The sequence below is a fragment of the Petaurus breviceps genome, unplaced genomic scaffold (assembly GCF_028583685.1).
Source record: "Petaurus breviceps papuanus isolate PSGF00001 unplaced genomic scaffold, PetGlider_PUasm1.0 226, whole genome shotgun sequence".
NCBI lineage: Eukaryota > Metazoa > Chordata > Mammalia > Diprotodontia > Petauridae > Petaurus > Petaurus breviceps.
Window position 1 is genome coordinate 8,819,720 of NW_027185890.1, and position 23,976 is coordinate 8,843,695.

The 23,976-nt window shown below is 37.8% G+C and overlaps 1 protein-coding gene across 5 annotated transcripts; it reads left to right on the top strand.

The window, feature by feature from the left end:
- The first annotated feature begins 521 nt into the window (after positions 1 to 521).
- Positions 522 to 16,623, top strand: TMEM267 (transmembrane protein 267). 5 transcript variants are annotated; one of them, XM_069095327.1, is made up of 5 exons: positions 522 to 679; positions 5,529 to 5,645; positions 6,017 to 6,173; positions 7,987 to 8,374; positions 14,545 to 16,623. In XM_069095327.1, exons 4-5 carry the CDS (start codon positions 8,051 to 8,053, stop codon positions 14,878 to 14,880), a joined length of 660 nt encoding a protein of 219 aa, XP_068951428.1. In that variant the 5' UTR covers positions 522 to 679; positions 5,529 to 5,645; positions 6,017 to 6,173; positions 7,987 to 8,050; the 3' UTR covers positions 14,881 to 16,623. The 5 variants fall into 5 exon arrangements, with proteins under 5 accessions (XP_068951428.1, XP_068951424.1, XP_068951427.1 ...); XM_069095326.1 differs by lacking the exon at positions 522 to 679 and adding an exon at positions 2,935 to 3,088; XM_069095323.1 differs by lacking the exon at positions 6,017 to 6,173.
- The last annotated feature ends 7,353 nt before the right edge of the window (positions 16,624 to 23,976 follow it).

The window sequence follows — 23,976 nt, forward strand, 5'->3', positions numbered from 1 at the left end:
TTCCAAGAAACTTTCTCCCACCCCAGAGAAGATAAATAAGCTATATCTAAGTATCGGTGAAAGGAGAAAGACTTCCTCTTTCCTGAAAGGAACGAGTTATATGCCAGCTCCTATCTTTTATTAGAAGTCATCTTTCCCCTAATGGGGGCACTAGCATACTTAACTATACTTAGCATAGACTTAACATATATATGTTAGCATACTAACATACTTAGCAGGCTAAGGTATTCACTTTATGTTTTGGGCCCATCTTGAGATTTCCACTTCTGAGTAACTGTCTATACATGGTGGTTTTCAGAAAGCATTATTTCCATTTGTTTTATTTATATAACATACCGACAGAATCTCATGGAAGTGAATTGAGGATCAGTCAAGATGGTCTGGCAACTCTTACAGAATCAGGGTGTAGTCCTCTGGAGGATACACCAGTAGGATGTGATGTATAGATCACCTGGACATACCAGGCTGAGATGATTCATAGGGTCAGTATCTGACAACCACTCTTTCTCTCTCCCTACACATACATAACTCAGTGACAAAGCAAAGACAAACCAAAAGAACATAGAGTGTCCTTCTGTAGTAGTGACAAAAAAGACTGTGGCCTTGAATAAGCTCCTACCTGAATGCAGAAAGAACCTTCAGACCAGAAGACATCAAAATTAGAACATATGGAAGACTGGTATGTAAAGGCTCTTGATGTTCACCTATAAATGACCCTTGAAGAAAGAATACATCCTGATATATTATGGATTAGGCTTTCTGCTAATTTTTAAATTTTCCCTTAAAGTGCTTTTAGTAAATTATATGTTGTCTTCCTCAATTAGTTTGCAGGCTCCTTTAAGGCAGGAACTGTCTTTGTTTTTATTTGTATATCCAGCATTTAGCACAGTGCCTGCACATGTTGTTCAGTTGTTTTTCAGTCCTGTCCAACTCTTTGTCACTCCATTTGGGGTTTTCTTAGCAGAGATACAGAAGTGATTTGCCATTTCCTTCTCCAGCTCATTTTAGGAAAGAGGAAATGGAGGTATATAGGGTTAAGTGAATTGCCCAAAGTCACTCAGCTAGTAAGTGTCTGAGGCCAGATTTGAACTTAGGAAGATAGGTCTTCCTGACTCCTGGCCTAGCATACTATCCACTTTGCTATCTACCTGCCTGGCAGAGAGTAGGTGCTAAATAAATATTTGACTGGCTACAGCCAGTCATTTTAAAAAGAGGAGGTGGTGCTAGCCTTTTGGACTCAACTGTAAATAAATTATCTATTTTCTGGATGAGGGCTGAGACCAAGTGAAATGTGATTTTTAAATACCTAAAAGTATCAAGGTATCAGGGCCCTTGGTACACAGATTACATGTTAACTAAGGTTTATATATCTAAAAAATATTTCAGAGTCTAGATTTCAAGAAAAGATGTGGGTTAGGTGATTGATAGTACAATGAGATAATTTTGGAACTGGTTAAGTGGATCCAATGAGTAGTCATCACCTTGGAGGAGGGCTCTAAGCCTTTGATCTATTTTTTAATCAATGACTTAGATAAAGGCATATTAGACATGCTTGTCAGATTTGCAAATGACATGTAACTAGGAGTAATAGTTATCATGTTAGATAACAGAGTCAGGATCCAAAAAATATCTCAGCAAGTACTGAGCAATGAAAACAATCTAATATGATGAAATTGAAACAGGAAGAAATGTAAAGTTCTACATCTGGGTTGAAAAAAGTAATTTCATAAATACAGGATGGGAATGACATTTCATATGAAAAAGATTTAGAAGATTGTAAGCTCAATATCAATTAACAGGGTGACATAGAAGCCAGGGGGACCTAAGCTTTGTCAAAAGGCATTATGTTCCAGAGCAAAAGGGATGATAGTTGCATTGTATTCTGCCCTGATATCTGGGGTGTTCAAATTCTGGGAAGCACATTTTTATCTCCATCTAGAAGAAAACCAAAATGGTGCGAAGTCTGGGATACATCCTGTAAAAGTTTTGGGGCAACTTCGGGTGTCTAGTCTGGAGAGGGGTCTATGAGATACCTCGTGCTCAGACCAGCCTAGTTAAGTATGTAAGGGCTTGTCACCAGTAGGCTGTACACTAAACAAAGAAATTTTTACAAAAAGTCCTCAGTCCTGTTCAGCCACACCGCAGTGATGGTGGAGTGCTAGAAATCCAAGTAGCGGGTAGGTACTGCAAGCACAGACTTTAGAGAGTCTGCAAACATTGATTTAACTGCTGGTTGTCCGTCCTATGTCATAACCAAGAAGCCTATGCTTCAAGAACTGAACCATATTAATAGTCATCCTCCCTATAAAAAGTAATGAGAAAAGATAACGAAGTGCCGGAGATCGTCTTCAACTTATCTCGTCTGTGTTCCCGTGTGTTCGCACGAGCGTGAGGTCCTGGGCCGGTTTTTCTGACTCCCCGGAGCTTGGCCGGGCGCCCGGCTCGGAGCTGGCTGGCTGTGGCTTACAGGTTCTCCTCGGAGCCCCCCTCTCAGCAGCAAAGCGGGTCCTCCCGTGGCAGAGTCCCTGACACAAGCCGGCACCAAGCCCGCCGATGACACCGCCGAGGCTACTGTCCGCGAGCAGCCCAGGCAGACGCTGGGCGAGGGCTGCCCGTGCCAGGGAAAGCTCCACCGAGTCGCTGAGGCTCCGAACTCAAGCCGCAGGCTTCCCTGAGAAGGCGGCTACGGGGGGAGGGGATGGTGGAAAAGAAGATTCACGATTTAGAACGAAAAGAATTAAAAGCTCGTAGCCTTTCAGAGAGTTCCGCCAGACAGCCTTTCCCTCCCTTCCCCTCTTCCTTCTTCCTCCCGTCCTCTTTCATCCCCTTTCCTCTTCATCTCATCCTTCCTCCCTCCTCCTCCTTCCGTTCCTATCCGCCTCCCCTTCTCCCTTCTCCTCCCGGGAGTCCAGCCAGGTATCCCGTCAGCCCCCGGGCGGCGCGGCGTCAGCCACTGCGGGGGCTTCTCTAGCCCGCTCCGAGCGTCTCGCTGGTGCGCAGCTGTAGAGCCGCGGGTTCGGCTTCACACCAAGATCGCTCTCGCTCCCGGTCCCGCGGACAGACGGACTGACAACGCCGGAGTCATTCGGTCGGTAGGCGCGGGCGGGAGGGCGGCTCCTCCTGGAACCCCGTCGGCTTCGACCTGGACGGGTCTGGGGCGACCCCGGAGGTCGCTGGTAGGGGGCGGAGGGAGGGCTGGGGATAGGTGGAGAGGCTGGAGCCGGAGGTCCCGGAGCCACCCCCCCGAAGCTCCGAAGGTAAAGAAGCCCCGCAGCTCGGGCGGGGCGGCCCCTGAGTCCTCCCCTGCCTTCGGCTCCGCCGCTCTCCGGGAAGGAGATCGCAGTCCGGTCCGGCTCGGGTCCGGGCGGGCTGGACTCCGCGAGTCTCCGCGCCCCCAGCCCGGCCCCGCGCCCCGGGAGCTGTCCAGCACCGGCGGAGCCGAAGCTGAGGCAGGCCTCCGTCGGTGCTGCACCCGCCCCCCTGGCCCCCTTTACCCCCCCCCCCCCCCCTCCCCCCCCCCCCCCCCCCCCCCTCCCCGCCCTCCGGCTCCCTCTGCTCCCCTCGGGCTGCGAGAGAAGCTGTGGAGATTAATTGACTGAGAAACTCCAGGCTCCTCTTTTCTCCCGGGAGCAAAAGCGCTAATTGAATCCTGACACTTCCTGGTCCACCCTCCCTCTCCATAAAAAAAAAAAACAACTTAATCTTTACCGAAGCTTTTTGCTGTTCTAGATTGACTTTAAGAACTTGTATCACCCTGAAACATCACAAAATTTATAAATGTCATTTTTATCAGTTACTGTCACGGGAACCTGATAAAAGGAGGCTAGGACTAGCAGGGATATTTTGGAAAGAGTTCTCTATTAGAATTCCCAAGGATGTGTTTGACCCTGTGCTGTTTACAATACAGGGTGTTCCAAGAATCAATGTGCAGTTTTAAGCTATTAAAACTATGCCAGCTTATGACTGCACTAAGATTTTTGGAACACTTCGTAAACGTACATAGATGGCATGCTTATCAGATTTTTAGATCCAAAAGTCTTCTCTCAGATTCCTTTGGGGGCAATTGACGAAAGGGGTATTTATAAATTTCAATTCACCATTTATTTATTAAGCATCTTCTGTGTGTAAAACCCTGTTAGGCACTGGGGATACAAAGGCAAAAATGAAAAATATTCATAAGATTATAGATAGGACGTCAAAAGCCACCTCGTCCAACCCCTTCATTTTACAGAGAAGGCAGCGTGGGGAGTTTAGGTGACTTGCCCAAGGTCACCCAAATAATAAGTGTCACAGGTGTCATTTGAAACCTAGGTCCTCTGAAACTACCACTATACTATGCTACCTCCCTCTTTGCCCTCAAAGGGCTTATATTCTACTGAGTGCAATATTTTGTAAACTTATAAATAAGTACAAAGTAATTTGACATTAGAAACTAGGGAGATCAGGAGAAACATCCTATAGCTGGTAGCACTTGTGAGCCTTGAATAAAATTAAAGGTAGAGATGAGAAGACAGTGCATTCCCAGAATGGAGGGATAGCCTATGCAAAGACAAAGAGACCAAAGGAGTTCTAAGTTCAAGGGACAAATGTTGACTAATCTGAGCAGAAGGTAGACTAAATGAAGGTGAATATTTGAAATAAGTCTGGAAAGGGAAACTAGAGCTAGATTTTGAAGAATCTTCAGTGCCATGCTGGAGAATTTGCCCTTTATTCTAAAAGCACTAGGAAACTACTCATGAATAGGGCTACATGATATGGTTAGACTTATACTTTAGGATTATTTTGACAGTAGTGTAAAGAATGAATTGGAAATGGGAAGAGAATGAAATCAGGGAAACAAATTGGAGGCTATTATGTCAGTCCAGAAAAAAAAAGATAAGGTGGTGGTTGTCTCAGAAGTGTAGAGAAGAAGATGACAGTTGCAAAAGAAGACAGAGCTGAAAGACTTAGGAGCTGTTTGAATGAGGACATCAGTGAACAGGAAGAGTTATGGATATCATTGATGAAGTGAACTGGAATGACTAGAAGGGTGGTAATACCCTCAAAAAAATCAGGAAAAGTTGGAGGGGCAGTTTTATATTTGTGTGTTACTAACAGCACATTGCAGATAGTAGGCACTTAATAAGTATTTGTGGAATGTTTAAATGAACATGTCTTCTGGCAACTTTAATTCCACATCTTCAAGGTGTTCAGACTGCTTTCACAATTTCCCTGGATCCTTAACTTTTCACATCCTATTCATAAACAGGAAGGGAGAGTTGGGGGGAAAGGAAGATAACTCCTTTCTTTTTGTCTGCAAGTCCTATGTTGTTACAACTATCCAATAGTAATACTAATCTATAACTGAACCAACTAAAGCTTCTTGAAATTTCAGTTCACTTTAATGGTGTCCAACAAAAGCCACTGTAGAAAGCCAATACAAACAAGAAAAAGCCATGTCTATCTCCAAATATAAAACACAGATATCAGATAGCTCTCTTCTGTCCCTGAGTTCTTATAAATGTTTTTTTGTGTTTTTCTGTTTTTAGTTCCCATTAAACTGGGTCTCAGTTTCTTATGGTAAATGATGTTCTAGTTCACTCCCTCATGATATCACATCACCTACCAGACCCTTTTGGTGTCTGCAACCTGCATATAGATGTAAGGTTAGTATTATAAGTTTTGTGGTTTGTTAAATAGTTGATAGTAAAAAGAAAATGAGATGAAACAGATTTGTGGAATTACTTTACACATTTTTCAGGGTTTTTTTTTTTTTTTGCTTATCTAACACAAATTACAGATATAACTAGGACTGGGTAGCTGGGGCTTTGCCTCTGGTCACTGATATGGAAGAAGATTTCTTCTTCTCTGTGATGGTCTAGACACTTCTGTCCCCAAGTCTCATGGTTCTTTGCTGGTCTATGCTACCTAATAAGACCCTGTTCCCTTATCTGTCCCCATTAACCATTCTCATGGTCCCATCACCATAAAATTTCTACTTTCTTCTTTCTCTCTAATCTCTCTTCCTTCTCCCTAGAGGCCCACCTCTGGCACTTGCTCTTCACAGAGACACAAGTTGGACTCTAAGACCAGACTGTCTCAGCTCCTGACACAACTCCACTTTAGTTAAGACTGCCTTCTGTCATGCTATTGCTGCCACCTCCCCCTCAACCCCCCCAAAGTTTTTATCTCAGGTGAAAAAATTTTGCAGTTATAACTCTGACATCCATTTGAAACTGTCAAAGAAAGGAGTCATTAGATGTGGTTCAAATTAATCTTACATATATGCAATGCAACTTTTATGTATTTCCTGCCTTCATTATGCATTCATATTTCAAATTTAATTGTATTAACAACATTTATTACACTGATTTAATTTGAAGTAAAAGTTAGTGACATAATTTGAAGAGATTACAAAGTCTAAGGTTTTTCAACAAAGAATGAATCAGTCTTCAAAGTAAACTGAAGCATCTACTGGCCCTTTATCAGTATTTAACCTATGTTAGTGGTACCTGAAAATAGGTATCATTACTGGGATATTAATGTAGCACCTTAAGTTTTACAAAGTATTTTATATACAAATGTTATTACCCTTTAGTAAATTAATTTAATTTAATTAATGTTGTTACCATTTATAGATAATGAAACCAAAGTCTCAGAGAAGTTAAATAGTTTTTGTTACATGTTATGTACGTGTGTCACATAGGCAATGTATGAAGAGGCAGGATTCAAACCCACATCTTTCTGATTCCAGTACTTTGTTGACACAGTGGATAGAGCCCTGGGCCTCAAGTCAGGAAGACCTGAGTTCAAATTCAGCCTCAGACACTTGCCAACTGTACCTTGGACAAGTCACTTAATTTCTATTTGTCTCAGTTTCCTGAGTCATATAATGGAGATAATAACTAGATACATAACTACCTCTTAGAGTTGTTGAGAAGATCAAGTGAGATAATGTTTGTTTAAAAAATAAAAGTGTGCCATTTGGTCTTGGGCAAGTCACTTAACCCCAATTGCCCTGCCTTCCCCCCTCCAAAAAGAAAAAAAAATTAAAAAATAAAAGCACTTAACAGTTCCTAGCACAGAGTACACACTAGATAAATGCTTATTCCCTTCCTTCCTCCTACCCCATCCACTGTGCTATTTCCATAAGAATGTCAGAGAAGTGTTAGTCTCAGTGTACTTCCTAAATTCTGCATGCTATACTTGACTATTACAGAGTCACCAAAAGTTCTATGTAGCTTTACAGAATTATTCATATTTATAGTCATTTGTCCTGTCAGTCCACACAAGAAAGGCCAAGTAGATGAATACTATTGCCCATATATCAATATAAGTATAGATAGATAACTTGTAAATCTTGTTCATAATTATGTATATCTGGGAGAGCAGTATAGATGGATGAATTGGGTCCAGAATTGAACAGAAGAAAGGAGCAGAATAGGTTGGATTATCTTTGAGTAATTATAAATATCCTGTATTGACCCTGAGTTTCCCAGAAAAATAAAGACCTGTCAGTTTAGTATTAACCAGTATTGTTAAATAACAGCAAAACACAGAATATAATAATCTTTGAAAAATTAGAAGTGAGTATAACTCAGAGGGCAGTGGAGAGGCTCATAATAGGTGTATATATTTCATAATAGGAATATTTTTACTGGACCTGTGATTTCATTGGTAGAGGAAACTTCCATTGAGGACATTCCCTTTACCAATGCATACCAGCAACTGCCCTGCAATTTATAGTCTTAGAATATTTCCTGGGGACATTGAGAGATTAAGTTTAAAATTAAATTTTAAGATTAAACAAATGTTCAGGATCTTGTAGCCAATATGTGTCAGAGGCAGAACTTGAACCCAGGTCCTCCTAGCTCCTAGGCTGGCCCTCTATCTATCACACGCCGTGTTGCCTCTCTCACATATGTGATTTTCATAGTAATATTATCTTGTGTGTAAGTAGTGAACATTGACCCAAATCTTAATCATGTTTTGTACATTCTGTTACAGGATATGTGAATATGTAAACAACAATAGGCTATAAGTTCCCTGATGGCATTTACAATACAGCAACATGTCGATTGTGATGGCAACTGAGACTGAAAAGACCTTTGCTCTCCTCCAGACATTTAGCACTCTGTCTGTCATTTCTAGCCTTGGTTTAGGTTTATTCTGCTTTGTAGCAGATAGACTGTTGCAGTTTTCTTTCATTCAGCAAAATGAATGGCTTAGGGCCCTCTCTGATAATGCAGTGCATGGTATAATTGGAATGTGGTCATGGGCAATAGTAATTGGGCTCAAGAAGAAGAGTGATTTTGGAGAAGTCATTTTGGCTGGATTTTTAGCTTCTTTTATTGATGTGGACCACTTTTTTCTAGCTGGATCTCTATCTTTAAAGGTAAGAAACATATTATTTCTTTTTCTTGTTATCCTTTTAAATAATCTTAGCTATGTATTCTTCATATCAGTTCTTAAAAACTTAAGGCTTATTTTGATTCTTTTTCTTATCACTTTATAATAATGACATACAGTTAAAAACAATTATTACACAGCATTTATAAAAGACCAAAACACACAAAAAAACTGATTTTTTTTTATTTTTTTGGAGGGGAGGGGGCAGGGCAACTGAGGCTAAGTGATTTGTCCAAGGTCACACAGCTAGTAGGTATTAAGTATCTGAGGCTGAATTTGAACTCAGGTCATCCTGACTCCAGGGCTGGTGCTCTGTTCACTGTGCCACCTAGCCTCCCAAAAACTGACTTTTTTTTTAATCCAACCCCATCATTTTCTTTTTTATTATAAACTTAGTCAACAAACATTTTGTTATGTAAGAAACAAAGTTGACATCATATATAAAATTGTAAGCTTGTTGCATACGCTAAACTAACAAGGTAGTAACAAAATTACCCTGTTTTTGTCTCCTTTTTGAACTTCAACAGATTGTTCTGTGTTTTTTTTAAATGTTTTATTGATACTGTTTTCTTTCTTTCATTTCTATCACTACCAACTAATTCTCCCTTGCCCCTAAATGGAAGCCTTCCTCCATAACCATAAGTATAAAGAAGCAAATCAAATCAATATATTGGCCATGTCTGAAAATATGTCTGATTTTTGAGGTTTAAATCAATCATGGCTCTGCTAAAAGAGGGAAAGCATGTTTCAGCTTCAGTCTTTTAAAATCTCTATCACTGCATTGATCAGAGTTCTGAAAACTTTCAGAGTTATCCTTGACAATACTGTGGTCATCCTGTAGATTGTTCTCTGTTTCTACTCATTTTTCTCTGCAATAGTCATACAAGTATTCCCAAGGTTCTCAGAAACTTCCATAGTTATAATTTCTTACAGTGCAATGATATTCAGTTACATCCACATATCACAGTTTGTCCAGCTATTTACCCTGTCAGGTCATTGCTACAACAAAAAGTACTTCTAGAAATCCTTTTTGTACTGATGGGTCATTCCCCTCCATTTTTTGAATTTGGGAGTACATGCAAGTACTGGTATATGTGGATCAAAGGATACGTACATTCAGTGATGTAACTTTTGGCAGAACTCCAAATTAATTTCCGTAATGGTGGTGTTACAGTTTAAATTCTGCTCACCCAGATTTGCCAAAAAAACTGATGCAGTTTCATGATGTGTTGTGGTAGAATCATCTCAAAAGAATTCAAAGTCAGACCACCTCTAATCCAAGCATAGGCATTTATTGAGATTGATGCCTCTCATGAAGTGGGTGAAGTTCCAAGAGGAACCAGCAACTTCAGAGAAAGCAAGATGGATTTTTATAGGGTAAAGATGAAATTACATAACATAAATTATGAATATTAAAAAGGCAGGAGGGGTTTGTTAAGGGAGGGGTCCCAGTCCCAGTAGAACTACACATGTGATTACCCACAATGCATTCAGAAAAACCCATTTGGGGGGATATGTATGTATGATAATGATATTATAATAAGACTCTCTATGTCATAAGTTCACTCTAGGTCAGTTCTTTACTCTTACTGCACAGATGTCTACTTAGGGAAAGTCCCTTCTATTGTTTTGGGGTCCACATCCTGCTCAGGCATCCTGGTGGTGCTGCTTTCTGATTGACTGAGTATTTTGGTCCTATCTGAGACTAGATGGATGTGGTTGTGGTTGAGTGCATGGAGACACCTACTATTTCTGTGGGAAATATGAGGAGTGGGTTTGGGGGCAGTGGCTAGCTAGAGGCAGTGACTGGGATCCCATCACATGGACACCCCTGCTGTTTCTGTGAGAAATATGAATTCATGGACATACCTGTTGTTCTAGTGAGCAGAGAGGCATATATGAAGAAGTTAGGATATTGAGTCAGAGAGGAGGAGTGAGTGACTAGGTAGGGGCAGTGGGCCTGCTGTTCACTGGGGTCTGTCTTTATTATAATTCCATCAGTTGGACAAATTCATTGTTCTAACAGCAGTCTATTAGTGTGTCTGCCCTTCCAAATCTCTTCTAACCTATGTTATTTTCTTCTTTTGTTATCTTTGCCTTCTTAGTGTGGTAAGGTAGAACCTCAGGGTTATTTTAATTCTTATTTCTCATATATTATTGATTGGGAACTTTTTAACATATGTTTATTTTTCATATGGTTATTGGTATCTTGCTTTTTTTTTTAATTTGAAAACTTCCTGTTCATGTCCTTTTTTTTTTTTTTTACCCTTTATCTATTGGGGATTGGCTCTTGTTCTTCTGTATTTATAGCAATTCTAGATATATCTTGGATAGCACATTAGAGAAATTTGCTGCAAAGATTTTTTTCTGTGCCAATTCCTTTTTAACTCTAAGTTTCCTGGAACAGAAGCTTTTCAATTTTATGTAACTGAAATTGTCCATTTTGTCTCCTGTGATCACTTATGTCCTTGGTTAATGTAAGAATTCTGTACCTAGCAATCACTGTTAAATTTACCTCTTCTCTAATTTTTTCTATAAGAACATATATTTGGGTCATACATCCATTTTGAGTTTATTGTGGTATATAGTACAATATGTTGGTCTAAATCTAATTTCTGTAAGATTGCTCTCAAGTAATCCCAGCATATTTTAAGTTCTCACCCCAGTATTTGGTGTCCTTGGACTTCTCAGACACAATATTATGTCTGATAGTTCTGGGAGTTGTAGAACTAACATGTTGTTTCTATTTTTAATCAGTACCAAAATACTTTTAACAATTATAATCTTATAGTATAAATTGAAATCTGGTATTTCCAGACCTCCATTATTCCTGCTTCTTTCATTATTTCTGTTTGAAATAATGACCTTTTTTTCTCTGTATGAATGTCTTTGATTATCAGTAAAATTGAGTATTTTTTCAAGTGATATTTGTCAATTTGTGTTTGTCATCAAAACTGATTTTTTATATCCTTTGACTATCCATTGTGGACTTGGAGTTAGTTACCTTTGTAAATTTTAACACCATTTTATATATTTTAGATGTCAGGTTTTCATCTGTTATAGTTTGCCTAATGCAATCTGTTGTTGTCCTTTTGTTTACTTTGTACAAAATTTTTTATTCAAATATTTTTAAGGATCTCCAATTTGTCCTTAATAATTTTTCCTATTTGTTTAACAGGAAAAAAAAGTTCTTTCCATGTATTGTTCCATTTTCTCCCATTCTTTTTGTAAGTTAAAAAAAAATGGTTGTCTATCATCCTGCTGAAGTTCACTAAGTATGTGATACAAAAGGTGTGCCTAAATCCCCTTTCTACTAAATTATTAGCCAAATTTTTCATGGACAATTGTTAAATAATGAATTCTTTATCCAGCTTTTTAAAAAAAATTATCAAAGATTAATTTTTTGTTTACATTTGGTTAGTTATCTGGTATCTTTATTCTGTCCCACTGATTTCTTTCTGATTTTTTTTGGTCCAGTAACTATTTTGATGATAACCATTTTATAATATGTGGTAAAGCCTGAGGGAAATGAGGGGATTTTGTTCTTTTTTAAAGTAATATGATAGTTTAATTTCACAACAATTACATATTTAGAAATTATTTTTAATCTGTGACCCAAAGTAAATATTCAAATGTTGATTTAGTAAAAAAAAAAAAAACAACCCACTGTTTTTGTTTAAAACCATTATAAAATCATGACTCATATAGCAGGTAATTTTCATCAGGCTAAATATTATACCAGTCCTTTAATTTCTTCAGAGTAGAATATTGAAAATCATTTCCTTCACATTTACCACTAGATGACACAGATCAGCAATAAATATCCGTGAAGATTTATTTGGTTATTTTTGAGTAATGAATGGTCTTTACATTTGTTTTTGCAGCAATCTACTCTTTTTATTCATTACTCATGATTTGTTTGTAAACAAGTTGTCTGTTAACATTCTAGCAAGAAACCTGGAAACAAGAAGTTCCTTGTTATTTCTTTTCATATCTATTAACAACAGGATCCAATACCTAAAATGAAGGACTAAGCAATACCAACAAACTTTAAATAGTCATAGAAAATTGCCATCTTTGCCTGTAGAATAGTGGAGAGCTAAGTGGTTGAAAAAGGTTGAACCATACCAACATAACCCTAGGATTCTATAAACACTCATGTAATCATTGACCTACATTTTTTTTCTTCTCACACCAAGGATAACTTTTATATCCCATTGGAAATAAAATTTCCCAGTTAATTGTATGATTCCATGTTTGTATTTATTTCCTTTTTTAAAAAATCATTATCTATTTATTTTTAACATTGATTTTTAAAAAATTTTGAGTTCTAAATTCTCTTGTTCCTCCAGTCTTCCCCTGCCCTTTGAGAGGGCAAGCAGTATGATATGACTCATTTGTATTTGTTTCAAATTAGAATTTTTAATTACATCTTTCATGCTCTAGGTTAGCAGTTCTCAAATTGTGATCCCAGGATCCCTGGGGGTCCCCAAGACCCTTTCAAAGGGTCTTCATGGTCAAAACTTTATATAACAATAACAAAATGCTGTTAGCCTATTAGAATACTTCTCCCTTTTCCAACTACATGTCTGTGTGAGGTGAGATTTTCTTCATGTACTTCAACCATAACAACATATTGCAGTAGATCAACTGCAAAAGCAGATGTGGAAATCCAGCTGTTTTCTATTAAGCCAGACATTAAAGAGACTTGCAAAATTATGTGACTGTCATTTTTCCTCACTATTTTTTTCATTTTGAAAATATAGTTTTTTAATGTTACTTATGTTAATTTGTAATGGACTTATTATTTTTACATTAATTAACAGTTTAAATGTTATTAATTTTAATTTCTAATATAGTAAATATTGCTACAAACATAAAGAAAGCTCTTTAGGGTTCTCAGTAATTTTTAAGACTACGAAGAGGTCCTGAGATTTAAAAAAAAAAGTTTAGAGTTTCTGCTCTACCTACATAAAAATACAATATAATAAATTAATTTCCATAGAAAAATTCAATAATTCAGAGATATAGATGTTTTGGAATCTGTGTATTCACATGTGAGATTTTGGCCAAGAGTTAAATGGTTTTTTACTTTACTATAAAAAATTATATTCTACTTTCTTATGGGATGATCAGAGCTAACTTACTTGAAAATTAGTTCTTCTGTGTTAATTTTCTTGTTAATAATGATAGTAGTAGTAATTGCTAGCATTTATATAGTACCTGTTATGTGGCAGGCACTGTACTAAGTACTTTACAAATATCTCATTTGATCCCCACAACAACCCTTAAAGGTAAGCTATATTATTATCCCCATTTTACAGTAAAGGAAACTGAGACAAGCGGAAGTTGAGACTGGCTCAGGGTCACACAGCTAGTAAATGTCTGAGGTCTGATTTTTTTGAATTTGTGTTTTCTTGACTCCAGGCTCAGCAGCCTATCCACTGCATCACCAGCTGTCTCTGTTCTTCCTAACTGTTCAGATTAATCTGTATTTAGAATCAAGGGCATATTTGTTCAGAGTATAACTTGTTTATGCCAGCTGAATGCAAGCTCTTGAATGTCCTAGCACATTGAAAAAGCATGAAAGGATGGGCCCAGGGATGATATATCCATCCCTGAGGTAAGACAGAAGCGGATATTTTTTTCTTTCTGCTATAGCAACCCATGACGCCAATCTCCTAAGGTACAGTGAGATATTACAGAAATTTTGAAATATTAGGAAAGTATACATAATATTGCTACATGGTTCTGGCAACTTAGAGGAGAAATGAAGTGATAATGTAATCAGTTTACTAATACTTTATAATATTTGATTCACTGCTTTGTGTTGACACAGAACAAGGAAGATTCTGGAGACACTTTAAAAGTCCAACATTTCTGTTAAATCCAACTTTGCTAAGTGTAAAATGTATCATTAACCATATGGTTCCTCAAATCTGATTAAGAAAATGGCTCCTAATTCACACATTGCCTACCTTTCTGTATATTCTGTGTTTTGATTCATGTATTAGGATGGTTGGAATGGCCAACAGAGAAAAAGTTTTACCTGGCACTTCAGTTAAGAAACTGGAAAGTAACTGGTAAATATCTAAAAAAAAAAATTCTCTTCCAAGATACAAACAATAGTTGATATTTCTTTTTCTTTTCCCCCAGGCTGCTTTGAACCTTCCACACAGGCCTTTTCTCCACTGTTCTACTCTGATACCTATTGTGGTTCTGACACTAAAGTTGCTTATGCATCTTTTCCGGCTCAAAGACTCATGGTGCTTTCTTCCCTGGATGTTATTTATATCTTGGACTTCTCACCATGTTCGGGATGGAATTCGTCATGGCTTATGGATTTGCCCTTTTGGAAAAACATCTCCCCTGCCCTATTGGCTCTATGTGACAATCACAGCATCTTTACCTCACTTAAGTTCATTCATTATGTATTTAATAGGGACTAGAGAGATGATGTCTATAAAACATGGAATTCATATCGATGTCTAAAGGGAACTAGATGGCAACTTTTGGAGAACACTTTTTAAAAGTAATCATTGAATGTACTCATCGTTGAAGTGAATTTTTAAAATACATGTCACCTCTGCAGCAATTGTAGTTCTAATATTTAGTTACTTTGGTTCTGGAATTGTTTTATGTGGTCACCAAAATAATTTTAATGTGAAGAATCTCATTTATATAGTTCTAGTTAGTCATCTGTTCTATATATGTATGTACGCAAATATTGTTTTATTTCTTCTAACTCAGCTTTTTTATAATATTCAGTTTTTCTTGCTTTACCATCAGTATTTTGATTTTGGTTTTATTTATTATTTAGATCATGATTGTTTCCAAAAAGAATTTTAAGGGGCTATTTCCAAGCAATCTTCCATATTTGTTGAGTTGAATTGAAGTTTTGAAGAATTGTATTTTTAAGCAGCCTGTTTCCTTCTGAAAAGAAGCTCAGGGTCTAGGCTGCCCAAGTTATAGACATTTAACATTATATTTAGCTGCTTAACTCCTGTGAATCTTGAAATACTGAAATAACTAAAATTGAATTCTATTTCTTTGTAAAAATGACTGCTAGTATTTATTCTGAATTTTTATCTTGCCTGAAAATACAACTTGCCAGGTGCTAATTATTAATTAAGGACAGAATTAGTTTTTCTAAATAGAGTATTAAGAGAGATTTGGTGGTTTGTATTGGATAGGTTGGAATTTATGAATCTAATTATCTAATTTTAGAACTAATTTATTATTTCAGGAAATACATCCCTGCTACAATAAAGTATTAGCTATAATGTAATGGTTATAATAATATTTTATCAAAGTGTTGTTTATCTGGACCTTTTGCCCATGAATCCTGTGCACTGGGGTTTTATCTGTTTTAAAAAAGGTACTACTACTGCTAGATATGAATATGTTTACACTGTTTACAGAATAATAGTTAAATGGATTCTTCAGTTATGTCGGTGGAACTTTAACTGACCTTTTATCTAAGAACATAACCAATAATAATGTAATATCAAGTATAGGATCACATATATGCCATTAAGATTATGCCAGTTGCCACCAATTTGTTTATATGCTATGTCAAAATAATGTATTAGTTAAAATGATTTTTAAAACTTAAATTGCTTGCTACTTAAAATGAAAAGTATAACTTTTCAGAAAATAGTCTAGTTTAAGGAAACTTATTTTTTATTATATTTATTTAAATCAGTGTCTGTTAAAATGGTTAAGTTTAAAGGAGAAATGAACAACTATAACTCTTGGATTTACATACAGTTTAATACTACCTTCCTGAAGGTCAGTGCATTCAGGGTCATATGATGCAGTTTACTGCACACAAAATTAATTGTCTTCAGATGTTATTTATATTTTCTTATGGATACTTGAACTACAATGCCAATAATGATGTGTGCCTTAATCTGTGAGAAATTATGGATGGTTTGTGGAGCCTACTTCAGAAAAGTAGATTTTTTTAAATGTAACACCAAATTAATGTTCAGTAAATTGTCATTAAGGTCTACTCAGGCTCTGACTAATTCATTTAAGTCCATCAATGAAAAAGAACACTCTTTATTCTCTCCTTTCCAAAAAGGAAAAAATAGCCTATTTTCAGAAATTAATAAATCAAAGTAAGATTATTCTTTTGTTACTTCTTTTTAATAAAGTTTTAAAATATGTCATACTTTTTCTTTCTGCAAACCAGGTTGGAATTAAATAAAAATACAGGATGTTATTAAAGAATATTACATTGGTATTTGTCTCTTATTTCTTAAATTAGTTGGAGGGAGGGGGATAACTTTAAAAATGGTACTATGTTTAAGTGACTTAATATTAAGAGCAGGTTAGGGTTGATTTCTCTTTCCAACATAGTCTTTTCCTTTGATCATTCTGTGGAAGCTATAATTATAAGGTCTGGTTAGACATAAGGCATCTGTTTTTCTATCAAGTTCCCCTCCTCGAATGCTACCTTGAATTCCATTGTGGTAGCTATGACTTTGTTAGATCCCGGTGATACATTTGTGCCCAACACTACCATCACAATATTCCATTCAAAGAATTGGGGTTGTTGGGGTGGCTAGGTCGTGCAATGAATAGAGCACCAGCCCTGGAATCAGGAGGACCTGAGTTCAAATTCGAACTCAAAGACACTTAACATGTACTAGCCGTGTGACCCTGGACAAGTCATTTAACCCCAATTGCCCTGACTTCCACTCCTCCAAAAAGAAAAAAAAAAGACTTGGGGTTGTGCTTTGTCTGCCTGAATATGTATTTACTACTTTAAACATTCTCAGGCAATAATTCTGCCCATATATTATTCTCCCTTTGCTACCAATATATACTTGTACCTGCCTTTACCTACTTCCCTTATCCATATTATTCATATCTGCCACTCAAAGGACATCCTTTTGCTTTATTTGTGTTCCCTCCTCTAAACAAGGGGCCATGTTATTTCCTCATGGATTTTGTCCCTTTCCACCTTTTTTTTCTATTTTGCCTGACTTGGGATCCATTCCTACAGGAGACAAAGAGCATAGATGTATTGCTCCATAGTAGAAATTTCCCTGTGTCCTTGACTCTGCAGTTCATTATTACCTCCTGTCCTCCCCCATGATAGTTTTTCCCCCATTTGCCATGAAATTTCTCAGGATTCATACCCTCTCATTCTTCAGTTGCCCCTAGAAGCTCTAATTTCCCTTGTTCTGAGGGAGGGTGCTGCCCACAGAGGCACAACCATCTCTCAGAGGGAGCAGTCTCTCTAAGCACTAATTCTCTTATTATCTAGTCCCCATTAGACAATGTGTCTCTCCCACCATGACTGTGTTCTTCACTGGAACCCTCCCCCAACACTGAATTAAGAGTTCCTTCCTTTCTCCCTATTTCAATCCCTTTCTTTGTCACACCACCCATTCTCCTGTAAGCCCTCTTTTTCCTAAGATACTAACAGGATACTTAATAGGAGTTATTTCCCCTTCATTGTTTACCATTGACTTGGGGCGACATCATGCATTTATTTCCCTCTGTCTTCTTCCTTCCCTCTTCCTTTTTGTGTTTCTTCCTATTATGGAATTTAGTTCCATAAATAATTTCCATTCACCTGCCGATGGGGTGTTTTGAAGTTTAGCCCCTGATGTTTTGGGCCTATTCCTCCACCATTGTTTCTATTTAAGATCTGTTTTCACTTTTTGTTTCTTTGTACTCTTAAAAAGAAATCTACTAATGGTTCCTTTGTTATTTTGTTGTTGTTGTTGTTTTTAACCCCATTGGTATCTTACAGTTTTTTTCTCCTTTTCTTTCTGTGATAATTTATTTCATTATTTGTGCCTCTTTGGTTGCTGTATTTGGGGAGAGATGGATAGAATGCCAGACCTGGAGTCAGGAAGACCTGAGCTCAAATCTGACTTCAGACACTTAACTAGCTTGTGACACTGGGCAAGTCACTTAATCCTGTTTGCTTCATCTGTAAAATGAACTGGAGAAGGAAATGGCAAATTTACTCTAGTATCTTTGCTAAGAAAATCCCAAATGGAGTCACAATTTGGACATGACTAAAACAACTGAACAACTATCATTTATGTTGTCTGAAGTCTTTGCAAAGAAAATTGTCCACATTTTGGGGTAGGAATACTTCAAAATCCTCTTATTGGAGTCCTTTTTTCATTGATTATTTGACTGATTTGCAGGGTATATCACCTTGAGTCATACCTTAAGCTCCTTTGCTATTTAGAACTCATTATTCCATTCCCTTCTGCAATTTCTGGTGAGTGAAGAATAGTCTGCAGTATGTAAGTTTCCTTTGCTTTATATTTGAAGGTCTTTGCTTCTGGATCCTTGCAGAATTTGTTGCTATTGGAACTGTTAAATTTAACCACTTACAAGTCTTGAAATTTGCAGTATAGGAGTTTTATTTTTCTTCTGAAGGCAGTCTATGGATTTTTTGCAATTGTTAACTTTGTTTTCTATTTTCAAAAGTTTTGGATGATTTTCTCATATCATTTCTTGTCATGTGGTGTTTGGGTTTTTTGGCTTAGATCCTTCTTCGAAACCTAAAATCCTTAAATTGCCTCCATGCATCTTATCTTTGAGATCAATATGTTTTGCTTGTGTAGAGATTGTTTTCTTTTAATTCTATTGCCTTTTGCTTCTCTTCTTCCAAATTGTCTTTTACTTCTAGGGTTTTTATTCCCAATCAGTGATTTTTTTTTTGGTGAGATTTATTACTGTGAATTCTATTCTGCCAATTGTTTCTGCCATTGCAGGCCACAAACCCTGCACTTGTGATTTTTATTTCTCTCTAGAAACTTAACTGCCACCCACAGGGCAGGCAGTCCTCCTCCTCCCCTAGTAGTTCATGGTGGCTGTGAGCTCTCAGAAATGACAGGATTATTTTAGATTCCATAAAGAAGAAAAAACAGCTGTGGCCACATACTAAAATTTACCAGCTAATGAATAAGTAGGAGAGTATGTTTACTGGGTTGTAAATGCTTCCATGGGAGAGTTCAACCATCAAAACAGAACTAAGGAAACCTAAAAATTCTGACAAACATGATTTCAGTTTAACTCCACTCCTGCTGCAAGCCTGGGGTAGTTTCTTGAAAGACAGTTTGTAAAGTTGAGTGCTGCATACATGGAGGGAGATGTGTGGCTCCTGATTTGGGGAGAGTCCTTTAAGCCCCTGAAGCTGTATAGGTGGAGAGAATTGAGAGAAATGCTTAAGGAGAGGGAAACAAATTCTGGAGAAAGACAGGACAAGAGAGGTAAGGTACAAACTTTTGAATAGCAAAATAATCATTTCAGAGTCAGCTATCTGTGTGTAGTCAGATCAAATAGTTAGAGCAAAGGTCAAAAGCAATACCAAATTAAAAGAAAGAACAAATATGAGAAGATGATACTATAATCGAAATCACACCAACCCAATCGGTTTAAAAAGGCTCTGTGCTATAAAAAATGGAAAAGATAAAATTAAAGATATTGATTCTGACTTTAATAAAAATTTTAGAAGTTAAACTTTACAAGTTTAACCAATACAAAATAAGGACCACAAGGAAGCTGAAAGAATTCCCCATCTGCCTTAATCAGCAAACATTTAATCTCCTAGAAAGCAAAGACCAGAAGTTCATCTGCAAAGCATTTCAGAAGAGGAATTTAGAAGACTATAAATGGCACCACCACACAGTACACAAAAAGAACTTCAAAGGAAAAGAAACCTGCAGAAAACTTGTCATAAGTCCCAACTAAGTCAGATAATCCTGAGATTCATAAATGAACCTGGAATGAGGTCAACAAATAGGCATAACATTAAACAGATCTTTGGGCATTTCTGTAATGGTCTATACACAATAGTAGCAGTAGTGAAAATCCTGAATTTAGATTCCATCATCTCAGTATTCAATATTCCATGTGAAGAATAGCATTGAAATGGCCCTGAAGAACAAAGATAAAATTGTGAAGAATGGCTAGACTTGAAGAAATACATTTTTTTAGTCCCTGCTAGAAGCAGTACAATTTTAAAAGAACCCAGTTTGATTTTCAAGTTATCTCAAATGAAGAATCTAAGAGAATATAAAATATCACAGTCTATATGATGACTAAAACATTACAGATGATATGGTGTAAGTCTTCATTAATTCATTCTCTGTCTGCAGAATAGTCTCAGGAGCTCTTGAACCAACAGCAAGGTTCCAGAACCTCTGCAACAACAGGACTGTCTTTCACCAGTGGACAAATCTGGCAAAACAACATCAAAACAGACAGACAAAGTACCAGCATAACAGCCATGTCTCCTCAGTCCTTGGCAGCTCTGGGTGGCAGCTCTCAAAAGTCCTGGGCAGTTCAAACTGGCCTCTCCATCTCTGCCTCCACGATGCTGCTTCCAAAATGCCTAGTATTTGCAAGTTTACAAAATGCTTTACATAGATTATCTCATTTGATCCTTACAACAAACCTAAAGCAGCTGCTATTATTTTCCCCACTTTAGACAAGAGGAAACAGACTGAGAGATGCTAAGTGATTTATTCAGGGTCAAATAACTAGCAAGTATCTGAGGCAGGATTTGAATTCAAATTTGAATTTGAATTCAGTTAGAAATTGAATTTCTTGGGGCAGCCAGGTAGCACAGCAAGTAAGATCACCGGCTCCAATGTCGGGATCAAATCTGGGCTCAGACACTTAGCACCACACCCAGAAATAACTGGCCATGTAACCTTGATCAAGTTACTTAACCCCGATTGCTTTAAAAAAAAAAAAAAAGAAATTGAATTTCTAACTCCAGGTCCAGCACTCTATCTACTACCTAAAACAAGTTGTTCATTTCTTTGACTAGAGATGTAAAGTTTACATATAATGGAAGTCCCTGATTTCTGATGCAATTAGGGGTACTTGGCATTGATGAGGGATTGATGGCTATTAGGTTCAGCAGGAACTCTGATCTTATCTAAGACCAGAACCTTCGATTCAGTCTGGAAAGAATTCATCTCAGCCTTACTTGGAGTCAGAGTTGAAAAAGTTTATTATATGCTTTACAGAGGGCAAGGATCCTTAGGGGACCTGCAAGTGAAAGGGGGCACAGGATTTTACTTTTAAAGGGTAGGGCTGCCATTGTCAGGGCTGACCGGGATGGACATAAGGGAACCAAGGCTAACTTGTTAGATAAAAGTTTGAGGAGTTTAACCTGGAGATGAGATTTGGGCCAGACAGGAGGAGACATGAGGATATTAAGCAAGGACAAAGGAGTCACAAGTTGTTGCCTAGGCTGAGTTCAGATAGGGGGAAGGGGCACAGTTTGAGGCTGGGAAAGGGATTTTACAGACTGGTTTTACAAATTGCTATTACAATTTTACAATACAAATTGCAGTTACAATTATACAAACTGGTTTTACAAATTGATGTTATAAGACTGATGTTGCCAATTGGTTTTACAAATTGCTGTTACAGATATAGATCCCAAGCACCCCAAGCACCCCATCAGCATGATCTTATAGGAACTAAGTAAATATTAGGCTGATTGAGTAAGTGGCAGTCTCATATCTCCATGTATGGAATTCTCCAGAAACCTGTTGTTGAACTGTGTGCCACGCTTTATTACCACCATGCCCTGATAAATATGGGCAGCCCTGAAAGTAGAACATTCCAGAAGTCCAATCTATTTTACAGCCATACAATAAATGTAATCACACCAGACTGGGTTGATTAAAAAGCAGTGAAAAGAATAAGAAGTTGGTAAAGTACAACTCTGATTTTCTAGTTTGTAATTTTGAAATCAAGTTGAATTTTATACTCACAGAGGGAAGTTGTCTCAGGCTGACCAGAATTTGTTCTGATGCCATGGGACTCTCAGAGCTTGAATGTACAAACAAATGATTCTTTACTTAAGCAGCAGCGCAAAGATACATAGTGTGGGTAAAGATAGCTTGCACAGAGCTAGAGACTGCATCAGGTCTGGGAAATGTAGGAGGAGCCTGGAAACAGGAGGGAAGCCCCCAGAAGCTCTTTGGAGAGGGCCCTCCCTTCCACTCCAGGGTTCCAGTCTGGGCCCAGCTTATCTACCTGGGGGAATTCCCTCATTAGCTCTTCCAACATGCACCCTCCTTGGATTTAAAAGAAGAATTTCCTCATCTTTGCTGAATGATTCTGGTGCCCATACTGGAGTGTCTCTTCAATAAGAAGCTAAGTCATTTAACTTCTCTTACTTTCAGTTTCTCCATCTGTAAAGTGGGGGAAAAAATGGCATCTACTTCACAGCACTAATGTAAGGATTAAATGAGATAATATGTGCATAGTGCTTTATAAACCTTAAAGTGCTAGATAAATGCATACTATATAGTAGTGGTTTCCTTTGTCATCCTGTGTATTTCATTTTATGCATTTAAAAACATGATTCTAAGAAGACTTCACCAGACTATCAAAGGGGTCCATGACACAAAAAAAGTTAAGAACTCTTGAGCTTTAGTTATAGATATATAGATATAGCTCAAGGTTTCTTAACTTTTATACATATGTGTGTGTGTGTGTGTGTGTGTGTGTATAGTAGATGCTGAAATGCCCATGGCCTCATATACTAAGCCCCTGTATGTAACAAGTTTGGAAATTACTGAATTCTTCCTGAACTCGTGCATGCTTAGCCAGGAGCCCCTCTCTTGTGAGAAACAGACCTGGCCATACTTCCTGATAAGATGTCAGAATGATCCTGGACATCTGGGTCTCACAATAAATCAGGGCAAGGACTATACAACCGTCCAGACCCAGGCCTGGCTACAACGGATGTGCTTATCTACCATTGTCAGACTAACTTTACTTCCCACAAGACTAACTTTGTTTCCCACACCTATTTTTGGTAGTTTTTGACTTTAAATATTCCCCCTTTCCCTATGGTCAGGGCAGCTCTCCTAAGGTTTCCTTGGGAGACTGTCGCTGGCCAGCTCAATAAACTGATGCTCAGAACAATTGGCATGGCTTGGGTCATTTCAGATGCCACAATTATTTACATATGTTATTTCATTTAGTCCTCACAACAACCCTAGGAGGTAGGTACTATTATATTTAGGTATTTTTATATGTGCCGGTTTTATTATTGTTAATCATTATCATTATTCATCCAGAAAGTTGGATGAAGGAACCTTTAAAAGCCTCAGACTTTTACTAGTTCACCCCAGATAGGTAGAATGTTTGCTCTTTCTGACAAGCCCCCGATTTAGGGGGCTGAATAGAGCCCATTGCCCTAAACTTGTATGAAAGCTTCTGATGTTTTAGTTAATTTACCTGTATTTCTCCTCTGGGCCTGAATCACAAGGTTAGAAAATGCCGATTTGATTTTTTAGTGATAGACAAAGTTGCAAAGCAAGAGCCTGAGAGGGATTCTGTAGAGGACCACGGGCCAGTGGGACTCTGACAGTGATGGCTGAATAAGCACTCTCAGCTGAAAAGCCTGCTTTCAGGCATGGACTGGTTTCCCATCCCCCAGGAAGGAGCTCAAACACACAGGTGTGAGCATTATGTGCTCGAGATAAGCATGGCTTACACACCTGGCCTGGGAACAAAGAAGTGTGCAGTGTCCTCAGGGGAAAACAATTAGGAAGTGTCCTATAAAAGCTTGTACAT